The sequence below is a fragment of the Rhinatrema bivittatum genome, chromosome 5, assembly GCF_901001135.1.
Source record: "Rhinatrema bivittatum chromosome 5, aRhiBiv1.1, whole genome shotgun sequence".
In the NCBI taxonomy this organism is placed as follows: domain Eukaryota; kingdom Metazoa; phylum Chordata; class Amphibia; order Gymnophiona; family Rhinatrematidae; genus Rhinatrema; species Rhinatrema bivittatum.
This window is the reverse complement of record NC_042619.1, coordinates 19,679,443-19,692,955: the sequence shown is the minus strand read 5'-3', so window position 1 is coordinate 19,692,955 and position 13,513 is coordinate 19,679,443. Positions and strand designations below refer to the sequence as shown.

At 47.0% G+C, this 13,513-nt stretch overlaps 1 protein-coding gene across 1 annotated transcript; it reads right to left on the bottom strand.

The window, feature by feature from the left end:
• Window positions 1-3,609: 3,609 nt before the first annotated feature.
• On the bottom strand, window positions 3,610-4,557 carry LOC115091721 (odorant receptor 131-2-like). The gene has a single exon (XM_029601879.1). It carries the CDS (start codon window positions 4,555-4,557, stop codon window positions 3,610-3,612), a length of 948 nt encoding a protein of 315 aa, XP_029457739.1.
• Window positions 4,558-13,513: the final 8,956 nt, after the last annotated feature.

Genomic DNA, 13,513 nt, shown 5'->3' with positions numbered 1-13,513 from the left:
CCAAAGGGATAGATTTTCAAAGGGATACTCGCGTACCCCCCGAAAACCTACCCCAAACCCCCCCTGCGCGCGCCGAGCCTATTTTGCATAGGCTCGGTGGCGCGCGCAAGCCCCGGGACGCGCGTAAGTCCCGGGGCTTGCATGGAGGGGCGTGTCGGGGGCGTGTCGGGAGTGACGCGGCGTTTTGGGGGCGTGTCGGGAGTGACGCGGCGTTTCGGGGGCGTGTCGGGAGTGACGCGGTGTTTCGGGGGCATGTCAGGGGGCGTGGTTCTGGCCCGGGGGCGTGACAGCGGCCCCTGGACCAGCCCCCGGACCGGAACATGGAGTGCGGCAGCCGGCCCGGCGCGCATAAAGTTACGCCTGCTTCGAGCAGGCGTAATTTTCGGGATAGAGGTAGGGGGGAGGTTTAGATAGGGCCGGGGGGGTGGGTTAGGGAGGGGAAGGGAGGGGAAGGTGAGGGGAGGGAACGGAGGCAGGCCGTGCGGCTCGGCGTGCGCAGGCTGCCGATTTTGGGCAGCCTTGCGCGCGCCGACCCCGGATTTTAATGGATACGCGCGTATCTATTGAAATCGCGCGAACAAAAGTACAGGTGTGTGCAGATTTATAAAATCTGCCCCATAATATAAAAGAAATTGTATACTGGCATTCATAATGCAAATAGTATATTATTAGTACATAAGTTTAAACATATTAAAGATCATAGTGTTTATTAAAAGGTGAATTTTAAAAACCCAACGCGTGCATTAATTAGGGGATGCACGAACATGCCAAGCTTGCGCACGCCAAGCAAATTTTCTTTTTTCTTTTCTTTTTTATGTAAAGTTTATTAACCATAACAATACAGAAATCCTTACAGCATACGTCACAGGTTTATACATTGAGATATGGTATAATTTTCAGGTTATATCCCCTTCCTTCCCACACCCCATCTGGCAAAACTGGACTGCTGTACTACAAATACAAAACATGACAGAGCTAAAATAAGAAGAGAAAAGCAAATTATAGGTGCCCACCAGCTACCTGAGCATTTGAATGCGGTATGCGAAAGCACACTATGAGCTGACTACATTCAGCCACTGAGGGGTAGATTTTCAAAGGGTTGCGCGCGTAAGAATCGCACGCAACCCCCGAAAACCTCCCCCTGCCTCCCCCTGCGCGCGCCGCTGAGCCTATCTTGCATAGGCTCAGCGGCGCGCGCAAGCCCCGGGACGCGCGTAAGTCCCGGGGCTTGAGAAATGGGCGTTCCTGGGGCGGGCACGGGGGCATTCCGGAGGCGGGACCGAGGCCTCCGGAACAGCCACCGGGCCGGGGGATGGAGAGCTGGCACGCGCACGTTACGCCTGCCCGGAGGCAGGCGTAACGTCTTCAATAAATGTCAGGGGGTGGTTAGTTAGGGCTGGGTGGCGGGTTAGATAGGGGAAGGGAGGGGAAGGTGCAGGGGGGGGGCGGAAGGAAAGTTCCCTCCGAGGCCGCTCCGATTTCGGAGCGGCCTCGGAGGGAACAGAGGCAGGCTGCTCGGCTCGGCGCGCACAGGTTGCACAATTGTGCACCCCCCCCCCTGCGCGCGCCGACCCTGGATTTTATAACATACGTGCGGTAGCGCGCGCATGTTATAAAATCGGGCATAGATTTGTTCGCGCCGGGTTGCGCGAACAAATCTACGCCCGCGCGCATGTTATAAAATCTGGCCCTTAATGTAGGGTTCCCACTTCTTATTAAATTGCACAGTTTTATCTTGCCTCACGGCAGTGAGAGAATTAAGAAAATATATTTTATACAATCTTTTGCACACTACATCTATAGATGGACATGAAGTCTGCTATTGATAATCCGGCAGCCAATCCAATCTGGACTATCAAATCCCGAACCATACCTGAGATATCAGGGAATGGTGTACTTATTAGCAGGTACAGACTGCTGCGTCAGCATCTTAATCTATCCCGGTATATCATCCCAAAACCTGGACACCTTGGGACATTCCCACCAAATATGGATCGCAGAAGCCACTCGCCCACATTGCCTCCAGTATACCAGCGTAACCGTATCATACATTTCATGCAGTCGGTCCGGTGCAAAGTGAATTTTAAAAGCCGCCCGGATACACACGTGCATGAGTGCCACAGGGTGCACATCTTGGAAGTTTTCAAAAAAGGGGCGGGGCATGGATGTTTTGGGGCAAGAATTGAAATGTGCCCGGAAATACTTATGCGATCCAGTTGGAACTGCGCAACTTTACTTCTGCTACGGATGCCGTGTAAGTCATACAATAAATAGGCAGATTGGTGGGGTTTTAAGGAGCAGGGAATAACTGGAGAGAGTGGAAGTCCTGGGGATGAACTGGTAAAACTGGACACGCCATTGGCGCGCACCCCTTTTAAAATACCCCAGCTTACACGGTAGAAGTGGCATTTGCGCATGCTCACTTAATATCTGGTGCACATGTGCACGGCCAGGCTATTTTATAACAAGCGTGCATATACGCTTGCAAGTTATCAGATAGCCGCGTCCCTGGGCATGGGCCGACGAACATGGCACATGTGCACCTGCGGGCCAGTTTGAAAGTTGCTGTCTAAGCCTATGTAACATATACTAAATCAACATATAAATAAACTTGGCTCTTCAGGCAAGCCTTCAAAGATGGAATCGGTTAAATAAATGCACCTTAAATATCCCCAGTCAGATAAATAATCTTACTGACAATTATAAGACGGTGGACGGTAAACTCTTTATTACTATTTAAAATGATGAATATTTAATGTTAGTTGTATACTTTGCGTCGTTCCATGAAGTTGGCGTTTAACAACTTGATTCCGGTGTCATAACCCGACTATATATATATATTACATTACCTGTTATTCCGTTCGACCTGCTGTTCCTTAACTTATAATATGTTGTTCTATCAGTTGTTTCTCAACCTGTAATAAGTTGTTCTACCTGTAAACCGGAGTGAAGGCCTCTAGCTAAACTTTGGTATATAAAAGCTTATAAATAAATCAAAATCCAGTTTTATTTCTAATCCATTATTCGAAAAGATGCTCAAAGTGGTAACCTAGTAGTTTAAATGCAGTATACTACTTTTCAGTTAGGGAAGTCTGGTTTCTCCCAGTTGAATTTTTGTGTCTAATGCATGTTGGACATTTTAGAAGCACTGGCCCATTTGGAGACATCTCCTACCGAAATCCATGTGGATTTTGTCGCACCTTTGAAAACCTGTGCTCAAGATGAGTTATAATTAGGCTACGTTAAGTAGTCCCCTGCCCCAGAGGTCTCCGATTCTAAGGCAATAGGGGGAGAGGTGGCTTGTCCATGGTCACAAGGATCATTAGTGGGAGAAGTGGGACTTGATCTTTAGCACTCTTTGTTCTAGGCCCAGTGCTTTAACTACTAGCTCACTACTTCACCCATTAGGACATTTCTCTAGTAGGTGTACCTCATGCTTTAACAGCGCACAGCACATGGCTGCACACCTGGATACCGGAGTACATGCATCTGGTATGCATCAAACACGGATGTGTGTGTGTGTGTGTGTGTGGGGGGGGGTGATTTATTAAAGACATTTACCGTTGGGTTCTTCCATTCTTACCCACGTGGGAAAATCCCTAACCTAAATCAGACCCTGGGTGGTACCAGGCATGTCCCAAAGGAGCGGCAGATGACAAACAACTTCATGTAGTTTCTGATGGCGTCGTCCCTCAAGCCGTAGATAAATGGACTCAGGAACCTGGGAAAGAGAATAAACAGGAAGAAGTTGATGAAGGGGAGGTAGGCGACCTGCTCCCTGAAGTACACTTCTGTCACTGGGCTGATGAAGGAGGTTAAGCACAGCAGGAGCTGAAAAATGTGGAGTACGACTGTCTTGCTGGCCTTGGAAGTGGAAGCTTTGTCTGCCCGGACCTTCCTGGCCTCCAGCATTATCATCGTGTAGGTGTAGACGATAATCGAAGCCACCGAGACGAAGGTCAGCACGTGGAAAACTGACCTGATCGTGCTTTGTGCTGGGTTCACGTAAAGAGCTTCACGGCTGCACACTAGGCTGGAGGAAGGGGCCACCAGCTGCTCTTTTGAGCCTAGGAAGATCAGGTCTGTCAGGAACGGCAAGAGGCCAAGGGCCCAAATGATGCTGAAGGCCACCCAGCACCTTTCCACCCTGCAAATCTCCATGTGCCTCAGTGGGAAACAGATGGCCACGTAGCGCTCCAGGGACATGGCTGCCAGGTTGTTGATGCTGTTCAGGAAGGTGAAGGCAGAGATGACGACCAAGAAGTGGCAGGCAAGCCTGGGGACGCGCAGCCTGTGCAGGGAAAAGAGGTAGAGGAGCACAGTCATGATGATGTTGACCATGTCGTTGATCAGCATGTGAGCAAACAGGATGTAGCGGGCGTTCTCCCGGAGGTGAGGGCGGAGGAAGACGGTGCTCAGGATCAGCAGGATGGTGCACAGGCAGATGCTAGAGACAAGGGCTACTGCCAAGACCATGAAGAACCTGACATTGCCAGCGCCACTGGCCTTCAAAAGGGACACCTGGCTTCTGTTGGTTGGGACCGATGAATTCTCCATCGCTGCGGTACAATAGATATGCTTGTGGTTCCTCCTGGATCGTGGGATCTTCATATGGGAAGGAAGAAAAAGAAAATAAAGATGAGAACCATGTTAAAGCATCAGTGCTCACAGGGGTGTATAAAAATATCTGCGGCGAAAACTAGGATACAGGGTGCCTTTATAAGAAAACTTTGCAAAAGTTGCCTGGTTCTGCACATTGTTTTGCTGTAGAATTTAAGAGGAAGGATTTTGATAATGTGGGTGAACATACCTGGGAACTTTTGAGCTGCGGTCACCCTGAGATTGCTGTTGATTAGCAAAGGGGGGGAGGAGGGGGGTGAGGAATGGAATAAGATGTATCGGCTTTCTCTCTTCCACCGCCCCCCCTCACCCAACTAATCTACATTTTCTTTTTCTCCCGCCCATCACCTGTCCCCCCCTCCCGAGATGACCCAGCATCCTTCCCCTTCCTCTCTCCCTGACCCCCAGCGCTCTCTTTGCTCCCTCCCCCTGTAAGTCTCAGCTCCATGACTTATGCGTCCTCGCCCTGCCATCGGCTAAGTGATTCCCAGGTCCTGGACTCACAGCTCCAGACTGAGTTTGTGCGTGTTGCAGCCCCTCTCCAGTTTCTCCCCACATGCTGCTTGCAGCCTCTGCTCCAGGCTCGCCCCACTTCTCCTGTTCTCTGCAGGTTTACTGAGGAAGGGGAGTGGCTGAGCTGTATACCGAGAGGCCCTGAGATTTCTAGCGTTTCCCCTGCATCTGATGCAAATTCCCTGAGTCTCAGCGTGAAAACCTGAGCGTTTCCAGGTATGCGAGTGAAAAATGTCAAAATTTGCTCTTTACGCTATGGGGGCCAATATTCGGATGATTTATCCGACTAAGTTTAGGACTAGCCAGACAAACTATGGGTTTTAAATTTCCCGCCATTCTGTCTCCGACTTATCCAGCAGACTGTTTAGCTGGATAAAAGTGAGCCGAATAAGTTGGACACATTCTGGGCGTGTCCCAGGGTGGAGTTACTTTAGCTGGATAAGTTATCTGTTTGTGAGGGAGAGTATAGGCGTCTCCCTCAATCTGCCTTAAAGGACCGGACTCAGATATCCCGCCCGGTCCTCCTTAAGCTTGGGCTCCCCAAGGTATCCTGGGAGGAGGGAGGAGTCCAAACCCTGAGCATAAAACTTGAGGGCCTAGACGTGTTAGATGGGCCCTGGGGGGCTGACGGAGTCCTTATCTGTAAGGTTGGTAAACTGCTTATGTTTAAAGCTAGAGACTGCCTGAATTCAAGGAGTCGGTTCTGTTGTCTGCTGCCATTTGATCACTGTAAATAAAGAGCACTTTAAGCACGGCCAGAGTTTCTGTGCGCTTTACTCTGGCTGTAACCACACCACTGACCGCTCGAGTGCCATATCTGGCTAATTCCAATACTCACAGTTAGCTGAATATTGACCTTTATATTTGCAAATCCCCTTTTTTTGTGCTGGGGGGCGGTTTGTGAGTGCTGTACGTGGGAGAAGGTTGGGGGAGATTGAGTGCTGTGCTGGGGTGGATGCTGTGGGTGGGAATGTGAGTCCATCAGCCATTATTTAAAATACATTTTTGATTCTTGGTGTGAGTGCTGTGCTCGGGCAGAAGCTGGGGGTTATGTGCTTGTTGGTGCTGTGCTGGGGTGGATATTGGGGGTCTTGTTGATGCTGTTAGGGGGAACACTGGGGGTGGGGGGAGATTGTGAGTGCAATCCTAGGGACATTGCTGGGGTGGTCTGCTCTGGGGGTTGCTGGGGGGATTGTGAGTGCTGCACTAAGACAGAACTTAACAGACGGCTTTAGAGCAGACTCGGTAACAGTTCACTCTGTGGAAGTGGTAAAACACAAAGTCACAAAGGGCCAGTATCTCCCAGGCAGCTCCCCTGGCGAGACCCACTGCCCTGAACACAAATGAAGTTTGCATCCTGCAGGCTCCCTTCTTGACAGGACCTGCTACAGAAAGAATTTCATGCCTCGCTCACACTCTTAAGTCAGCACAAATGTAGATGCCAGGATAGTGTTTTTATGATTAATGCCAAGTTACTCTCCAGAAAGTAATGCAGCAAAGATAATATACAGAAACAGCAAAGATAACAGTTGCAATAATGTAGTACAAATATTTTTATTTATTTATTATATACCGACATTTGATCTCAATTGAGATATCACACCGGTTTACATTCAGGTACTGTAGGTATTTCTCTATCCCCAGAGGGCTTACAATCTAAGTTTGTACCTGAGGCAATGGAGGGTAAAGTGACTTGCCCAAGGTCACAAGGAGCGACAGCAGGACTCAAACGCTGGTCTCCTGGTTCATAGTCCACTGCTCTAACCACTAGGCTATTCCTCCTCCCTTTTCTTATAGTTATTTGGAGGGTGGCTGAAGGTTTAGGATTCCCTCTGTCTGTCCCTCTGCCAGCTCTCTCTCCCCCCCTCCCCCCACCCCATGCCTCTGTTAGTTGTACCCTTTTTGTCTGTACATCAGAAGGCGTGTTTTGAGAGAGGCATACAATTTTCCAAAACATACTGGCTTTCTCTCGCGATTCTAACTTCCTCACTACAGAGTCCGTTTACCAATACCTGGTGTTTAATTCTCCTGCTTTCTCGGATGCTTTTACAGTCATGTGATGTGGGGTTGGTGTGGGGACGCTGAGTCCAATGAGGCCTACCTTCTAAATACATTCAAAGCCAAGCTTGCCAGAGTTAGGCCAAGCAATCCCATTACACCGCCTCCAGCCCTTTTCCCTGTGAGGGAACACTATGCACTGTAGACACAGCCAATGTACTTTTCTGCACAGAGACGGGGTGGGGCGAGGTGGGGGGTTTTTCCCCCACCGGTAAAACACTTGTTTACTCATAGAAACCCCTTTGAAAATTGCCTCCATAAAGTCAAGCTTAAACACATCTTGATACAAAAAAAAATAAAGCCAAATAAAATAAATAAGAATTACAAAGTAAGAAAGAATTCCAAAACAATATCCTGGAAGTAGAGCAAGATGGCAGATGTGTCTTAGCCAGCACTTGGTATATTTGTATTTTGGGGTTGGTTTTTTTTAATTTCCTGCTATATTTTGCCACAATGGTGAAAAGGAAGGGCAAGACCCAGGTTTTCCTGAGTCTGCACCTGTTCCTGGACCTATTTATTTCTTTATTTCATTTTTTTATGCCCATCCTACCACGAAGACCCAGCATGGGGTTACAAATATAAACAGTCATAATAATCACATACCATGCGCACATACAAAATAAACCACCAAGCACATTAAACCCTACCCACACTGTATTTACTGTTCCCTGGGAAATAAACATCTTTTGAACGCTTTTAACTCCAGCTCCTGGCACAGCTCCTCTGGCAAGGTATTCCACAGTTCCTGGAAACTCACAGCAAAACACATGAACATGGACCCTCATCTGCTTCATGACACGTAATGATGGAATTTCCAAGTAACCTGCTGACAGCGTGACTGGGATAACGACAGGTTACGTGTCAGAGAACATGGGTCCGTACCATTTTGGGCCTAAAAAGCCATGGTTTATTTATTTGTTTATTTAGTTAACTTCTTTTAATATACCGATGCTCAAGACAAGTCTTATCGTACCGGTTTACAATAAACTGGGGGGAAAAAACAGTTAAAACGTTAAACAGTACCCGCTGGTAAACAGTAGTCAATATAACCTCTCGAGGATAGGGGAAACATTGTCTCTCATCCCAGCTCAACCTAATGCCCTTGCAGCCGCACTTAATGCTCATCCTAGGCAATCCCAAATACGAGAATTTCAATAACTAAAGTGGGACATGAGTAACTGCGTACACAATCTATGTAAAATCCATCAGGGTAAAAATCCTTTGCTTTTTTTTCTCAACTGCTGTGAACAATAAAACCCTGTTTGATGCTAAGGGGAGCAGCGATGTGGCTTACCTCGGTTGGGGAGCAGGCCTCCCTGGTCATGGAGGTTTCCTTCGGCCTGGAGGAGAGAGGAAATGAGGATAAACTGGGGGATCCAGCTGCCTGAGTGCGGAGTGGAGAGGTGCCGAAGAAGTCACCTGACATTGACGCCATTGATCCCGTGGGCCCGGATGCCGCGCTTTCTGGAGCAGTGACTGCAGGCTTTCCTAGATCAGGATAAGCTTTGCTTGATGCCTCCGTGAGATTGTTTCTGGAGCCCAGACGTGGGGCCCAACCTCCTGCAGCCAGTGTAGCAATGGGAGAGTTGGCGCAATGGAACTTTTCTAGGCCTAGAGCTGAGGTATTTTCTCTGGCGTCCATATGGTTTGCTATTGAAGGTTTGGGCAAGACTTTGACTGGGCAGTTTGCTCACTTGTCTCTGCAGACTTCATCTCTTATGGCTAAGATTTTGTACAAGAGGCGACTACATTAGACTGCACTATGAGACCTGAGACTCTTCAAGCCGCTATTAAAAAACGTTCAGGGGGATGAATTCTTCTTGATCAAGGGCAGCACATATCTTCCCAATAAACTGGAACATTAATCTACATTTGATACATTTTTGTGTCTGAGAAAATTTCCCCAGGGGAAATGTTGAAAATTACCTCTGAGTCCAAATCCCTGTTTACTCGGGTTTTCTACCTGCCTTCACCTAAAAGAGAATATAATTTGAAGATAAACTGGAATCCTCTCCAATTTCTTCTGATAGCCCTGAATTGATGGCTTTTCTTGAAAGCTCTGGAGGATTTGTGCTACAGCCAGATCATGATTGGATATTGAGAATATTTTTCAAATATCGGTAAGAGTCGTTTGAAAAATTTTAAGTTAAGAGCTTTTCCTGATGTGGTGAAACCTACGCAGATGAAAAGGAGATGGTTTCTGCTGCTGCATCCTAGGGGAATACAGATTGGAGCTTTATTTTTTTAATTTCCATGCAAATGCAATGTTAAATATAAAAATGTGATGAATGTTTGTTTGTTTGTTTTTTTTACAGCCTGCTCAACTCTCTCTTTTTCTTAGTGATAAAGTGGTTCTGGGTGCTGGAAGGCCGACAACAAAAGGTCATCCTCCAGACCAGACGCAAGGGGTTAATGTTCCCCAGCTGTGTCACCTGATTGCACGCGAAGGGGTGGGACTGCAAGAGCATCTAGGCAGGATGTAATGTAACCTGTACTAGTGGGTCAAGTCTTCATCTTGCTTCCTGCCTACTGTGCTGGTAATGCCAGCACAATCCTTATGTACAGAACCATGTGACCGTGTATGTAATGCTTATTATTTTTCTATTACTACTCCTACAAAAACTTATGAGGTGAATTTTAAAAGCATTGCTTGCGTTTAAAAGGCCCATATGTTCAAGTATCTGGGCTGTGCGTGAGCAACATGTATTTTAAACTTCTGCGATTGCAAAAGGTCAACAAAAAGAAAAATGGACTCATATTTCACGATACATTTAGCTGGAAACTTCAGAAAGAAATCAGCAGACTGATGAAAACAGGTTAGAAAGGGTCATCTTAGTAAAGTCCAGTCTCTCTCAGATTCTAGGACAAATGTAACAGGAAGAGTTGCTCTCATAACCTGTGTCACCTGTGAAGACTGCAAAACTGCTGTCAAATCTAAGTTGTCCACTAGAGCCACCCTCCTTCACATTCAACTTTCTTCAAAAAAGTGACAAGTAGTGAGCTTTAAAAACTGATGGAAAGGCTTCCATAGGATATGCCTTTAACATTTCTAATGGCATCAACACATTACTATATTTATCAAGCACAAATTCTTCTTGTAGTATTTTCCAAACCCTTAGCTCTTATTCAGAAGCAGTGGATTATCCTTGAAGAAGGCAACATGTTGATTAGATTGTAGGCTCTACTGAGCAGAGATTGTCTCTTATGTGTTCTGTTGTCGCAGTTGTGAGCCTTTGGGCTTGGTGTGGTTCATGCAGCCGGCCCATGCCGGCAGCTGGCTGGCACGCCCTTTGCTGAGACTGAGCTGGACCTTTATCTATACCAGCCACGTTTCCTGCAGGCTTGGGTGCTGGGGGCCAGCAGCTACACTTAATGCCGTAACCACATCCTCTGGTAATGAATTCCAGAGCTTAATTATGTGTTGAGTGAAAAAAAATGTGCTCCATAAAGCAGTTGATAAATGTCAATAAATAAATAAATAAAATAAGTAGTGATATAGAAGTGGTAAGTAGTAGTAGTTGCCTGCCAAGTACAAATTTTACTTTCACAAATTTGTAGGCATTCATCATGTTTACGCAATATCATATCGTGACTATTGAATTTCATGGCTGCCCAAGTTTCACCCAGTGAGACATTCTGTCATTACACTGGCAAAGGAGAGAAAGAACTTTTAATTGAAGTTTTTAAGGTTGTACCCAGGTTAGGAATGGCAACCAGTTCTCCAATTTGGGTTGTCAAGGTCTCCAACTCTATCTTCACCAGCTGTTACTTCCTTTCTATCTCCTTACTTCTATCTCCGTTAGAAAGGTGCTTAGTTTGAGTAGCGTTGGGAGCTCGCTCATCTGCCTGGCCAACTCCTTCGATAACATCCTGCGCTCTCTCTGGCATCATCATCCAGCACAGCATTTCTGCTGACACGTCACTGGATGCCAGTTCACCTGGCTGTGGAAGAGAAGGCGACTTTCCTTTGGAGCTCAAGGAAACTTTTGGGCTGAGTGGGCCGCACACCGACTCTTCCATCCGGGTGTCCCCTCTCAGTTTGCTCTTGGGCTCCAGCCTGCACTGACTGCTGAACAAAGTTGTCAATAGGATCTACTGTGGGAGAAGTAAATGCAGATCTTCACTTACCATTCTAGCAGATATAGAGTCAGTTTCCCTGATCTGGTCTGGTCTACAATGGAGCTCCTCGGCGCAGGATCACAGAGTGTCAGCCATCTTGATTTCCCCATAGTAGTCTTGTTGCGTCTGTCGCTGCTCGATGCCCTCACTCCGCCCTCTTTACCTCTGTGGCGACTCCCTCCGGGTCTGATGGATGACTGGCTGCCGTGGTGTCTCCATACCTTCTTCCTCCGGCATCTCCGGACTCGCTCAATGTTGCAGATCCGCCATGTTGCCTGAAAACCTAAGGCGCGCGCACACGCTCTGATTGAAGTACCAGCAAGAGCACAAACCTCAGGGGTGTCCCCTCTGAGATGACGACATCCGCTTCCAATATTTAAAGGTCTCTATTTCGCTAACAAACTGAGTTAGCAAGGACTCGCTTCGGCTGTCCAAACTACTCTGCCTTGGGGATTGCTTCGGCTACAGCTCCCAAGCTACTCTGCCTCCTCGGACTTACCAGAGGTACCCGCTCCTCGGGGGCCTCACTCTTTTTCATTCTTTCAGATTACAGATAGGAACCGGTACTCACTCCTCGAGGGCCCATGTTCCTGGACACTCTGAAGATTCGCTACTGCTTGGAAGCTATCGCTGCTACAGACAACTGTGAGTTACCACCGCTCTCTCTCAGAGCTTTCCCTGGAACCAGGTACTCGCTCCTCGAGGGCCTAAACCTTTCCAGCTCCTGAGCTTCCTTGAGACCTTATGTGAGTTTTGTCATCTAGTTCTGTTCATGAACTCTGCCTACTCAGTTTCTCAACAGCTCAGCCATTCTGGATCGCTGTTCCAGTGCCTGACGGACTACAGCCCTGCCGGGCACATCAGCTCACTACTGCCACCTCTGGTGGTTTCAAAAACCTGTTTAATAAAAGAAGTAATCTGTGTCTGTCTCCATACTCAAGCCTTGCCGGTGGTCCCTCTTGGGATATCCTCCCGGGGGTGTGGTCATCTGCCACCGGCCCAGGGATTCACCTACTACTATATCAGAGCTATCCTAACAGATTGCTAACTCCTAGCTTGTCAACTAAGCTCATTAATAACAGATTGCTAACTCCGAGCAGATTTCCATCAAGTCTTATCCTCCTGTACCTATTTCGTAAACATTTTTCCAGCATTTTTTTATTTTAAATGCAGTGATGGGGCTGTAGCAGAAATGAATGCCTGTTTCATTTTAACACCTAAATTTTATATTTCATAAATGCCTAATCCCAGAAGTCCCTAGCTATACTAGTTATAGCCTAGTCCCTAGTTATACTACTAGCATACATGGTTGTATGCTGCACCTCCTTATGCTACATGTTTATAAGGGTAAACAGTGGCAGAGAGGAAGGAATGACTTGCCCCAGGCTATGCCACGAGTTGGAGGGATAAGAGGGATTAATTTAAGACCACCAGAGTTTGTAAGGCATACAATGCATCAGTATAGACAAATATATTCATTTCCGATCCAGTGTGCTGAACACCTTTTGACAGCAATGCATTATATATATTTTTGGATAACACAAAAAAGTTATAAGAAGGTTCTCTCTAGGCTGGTCCTGGTCCCAGATGCATTTCATCTAATAATCACAATAAGCTCATTAACTTCATTTGGTGTGCAGAGCTTCATAATAATGGCATTAATTTGCATTTACTAAGTGCCTCTCAGACAAGCAGGATCCCAACCAGCTACCTCTGGGATGGAAAGCCCAGCTTCTTAAGAGGAAAAGGAACACTATTATTATAGTAATTATAGTTGGAGCAAACTGAGGTGGCAGGGGACACAGTCACTTTCCTAAAGTATCAACAGAATAAGATTGGCTCATGTTTTAGTCCTAGGTTTGCCTACTCCGTGAATTCAGTAGTACTGACTACTATAATGCCCTCCTACTGGGCCTACCATACACCACAATAAGACCACTACAGATACTACAAAACACAGCGGCAAGAATTTTAACTGGGAAAAGTAAAAGAGACCACATCACCGAAACCTTAATAGAATTACACTGGTTACCCATTGAACAAAGAATACAATACAAGACTTTATGCACCATACACAAATTAATACACGACGAAAAAGCAGAGTGGCTGAACACAGCCCTACACATGCATACCCCCCCACAGAAACCTGAGATCAGCAAACAAAGCACTGCTACTATTCCCTCAGTCAAAACGGCCAGACTAA

Excerpts from the sequence above, each read along its gene's own strand:
- LOC115091721 (XM_029601879.1), bottom strand. The coding sequence starts at position 4,557 with ATGGAGAATTCATCGGTCCCAACCAACAGAAGCCAGGTGTCCCTTTTG.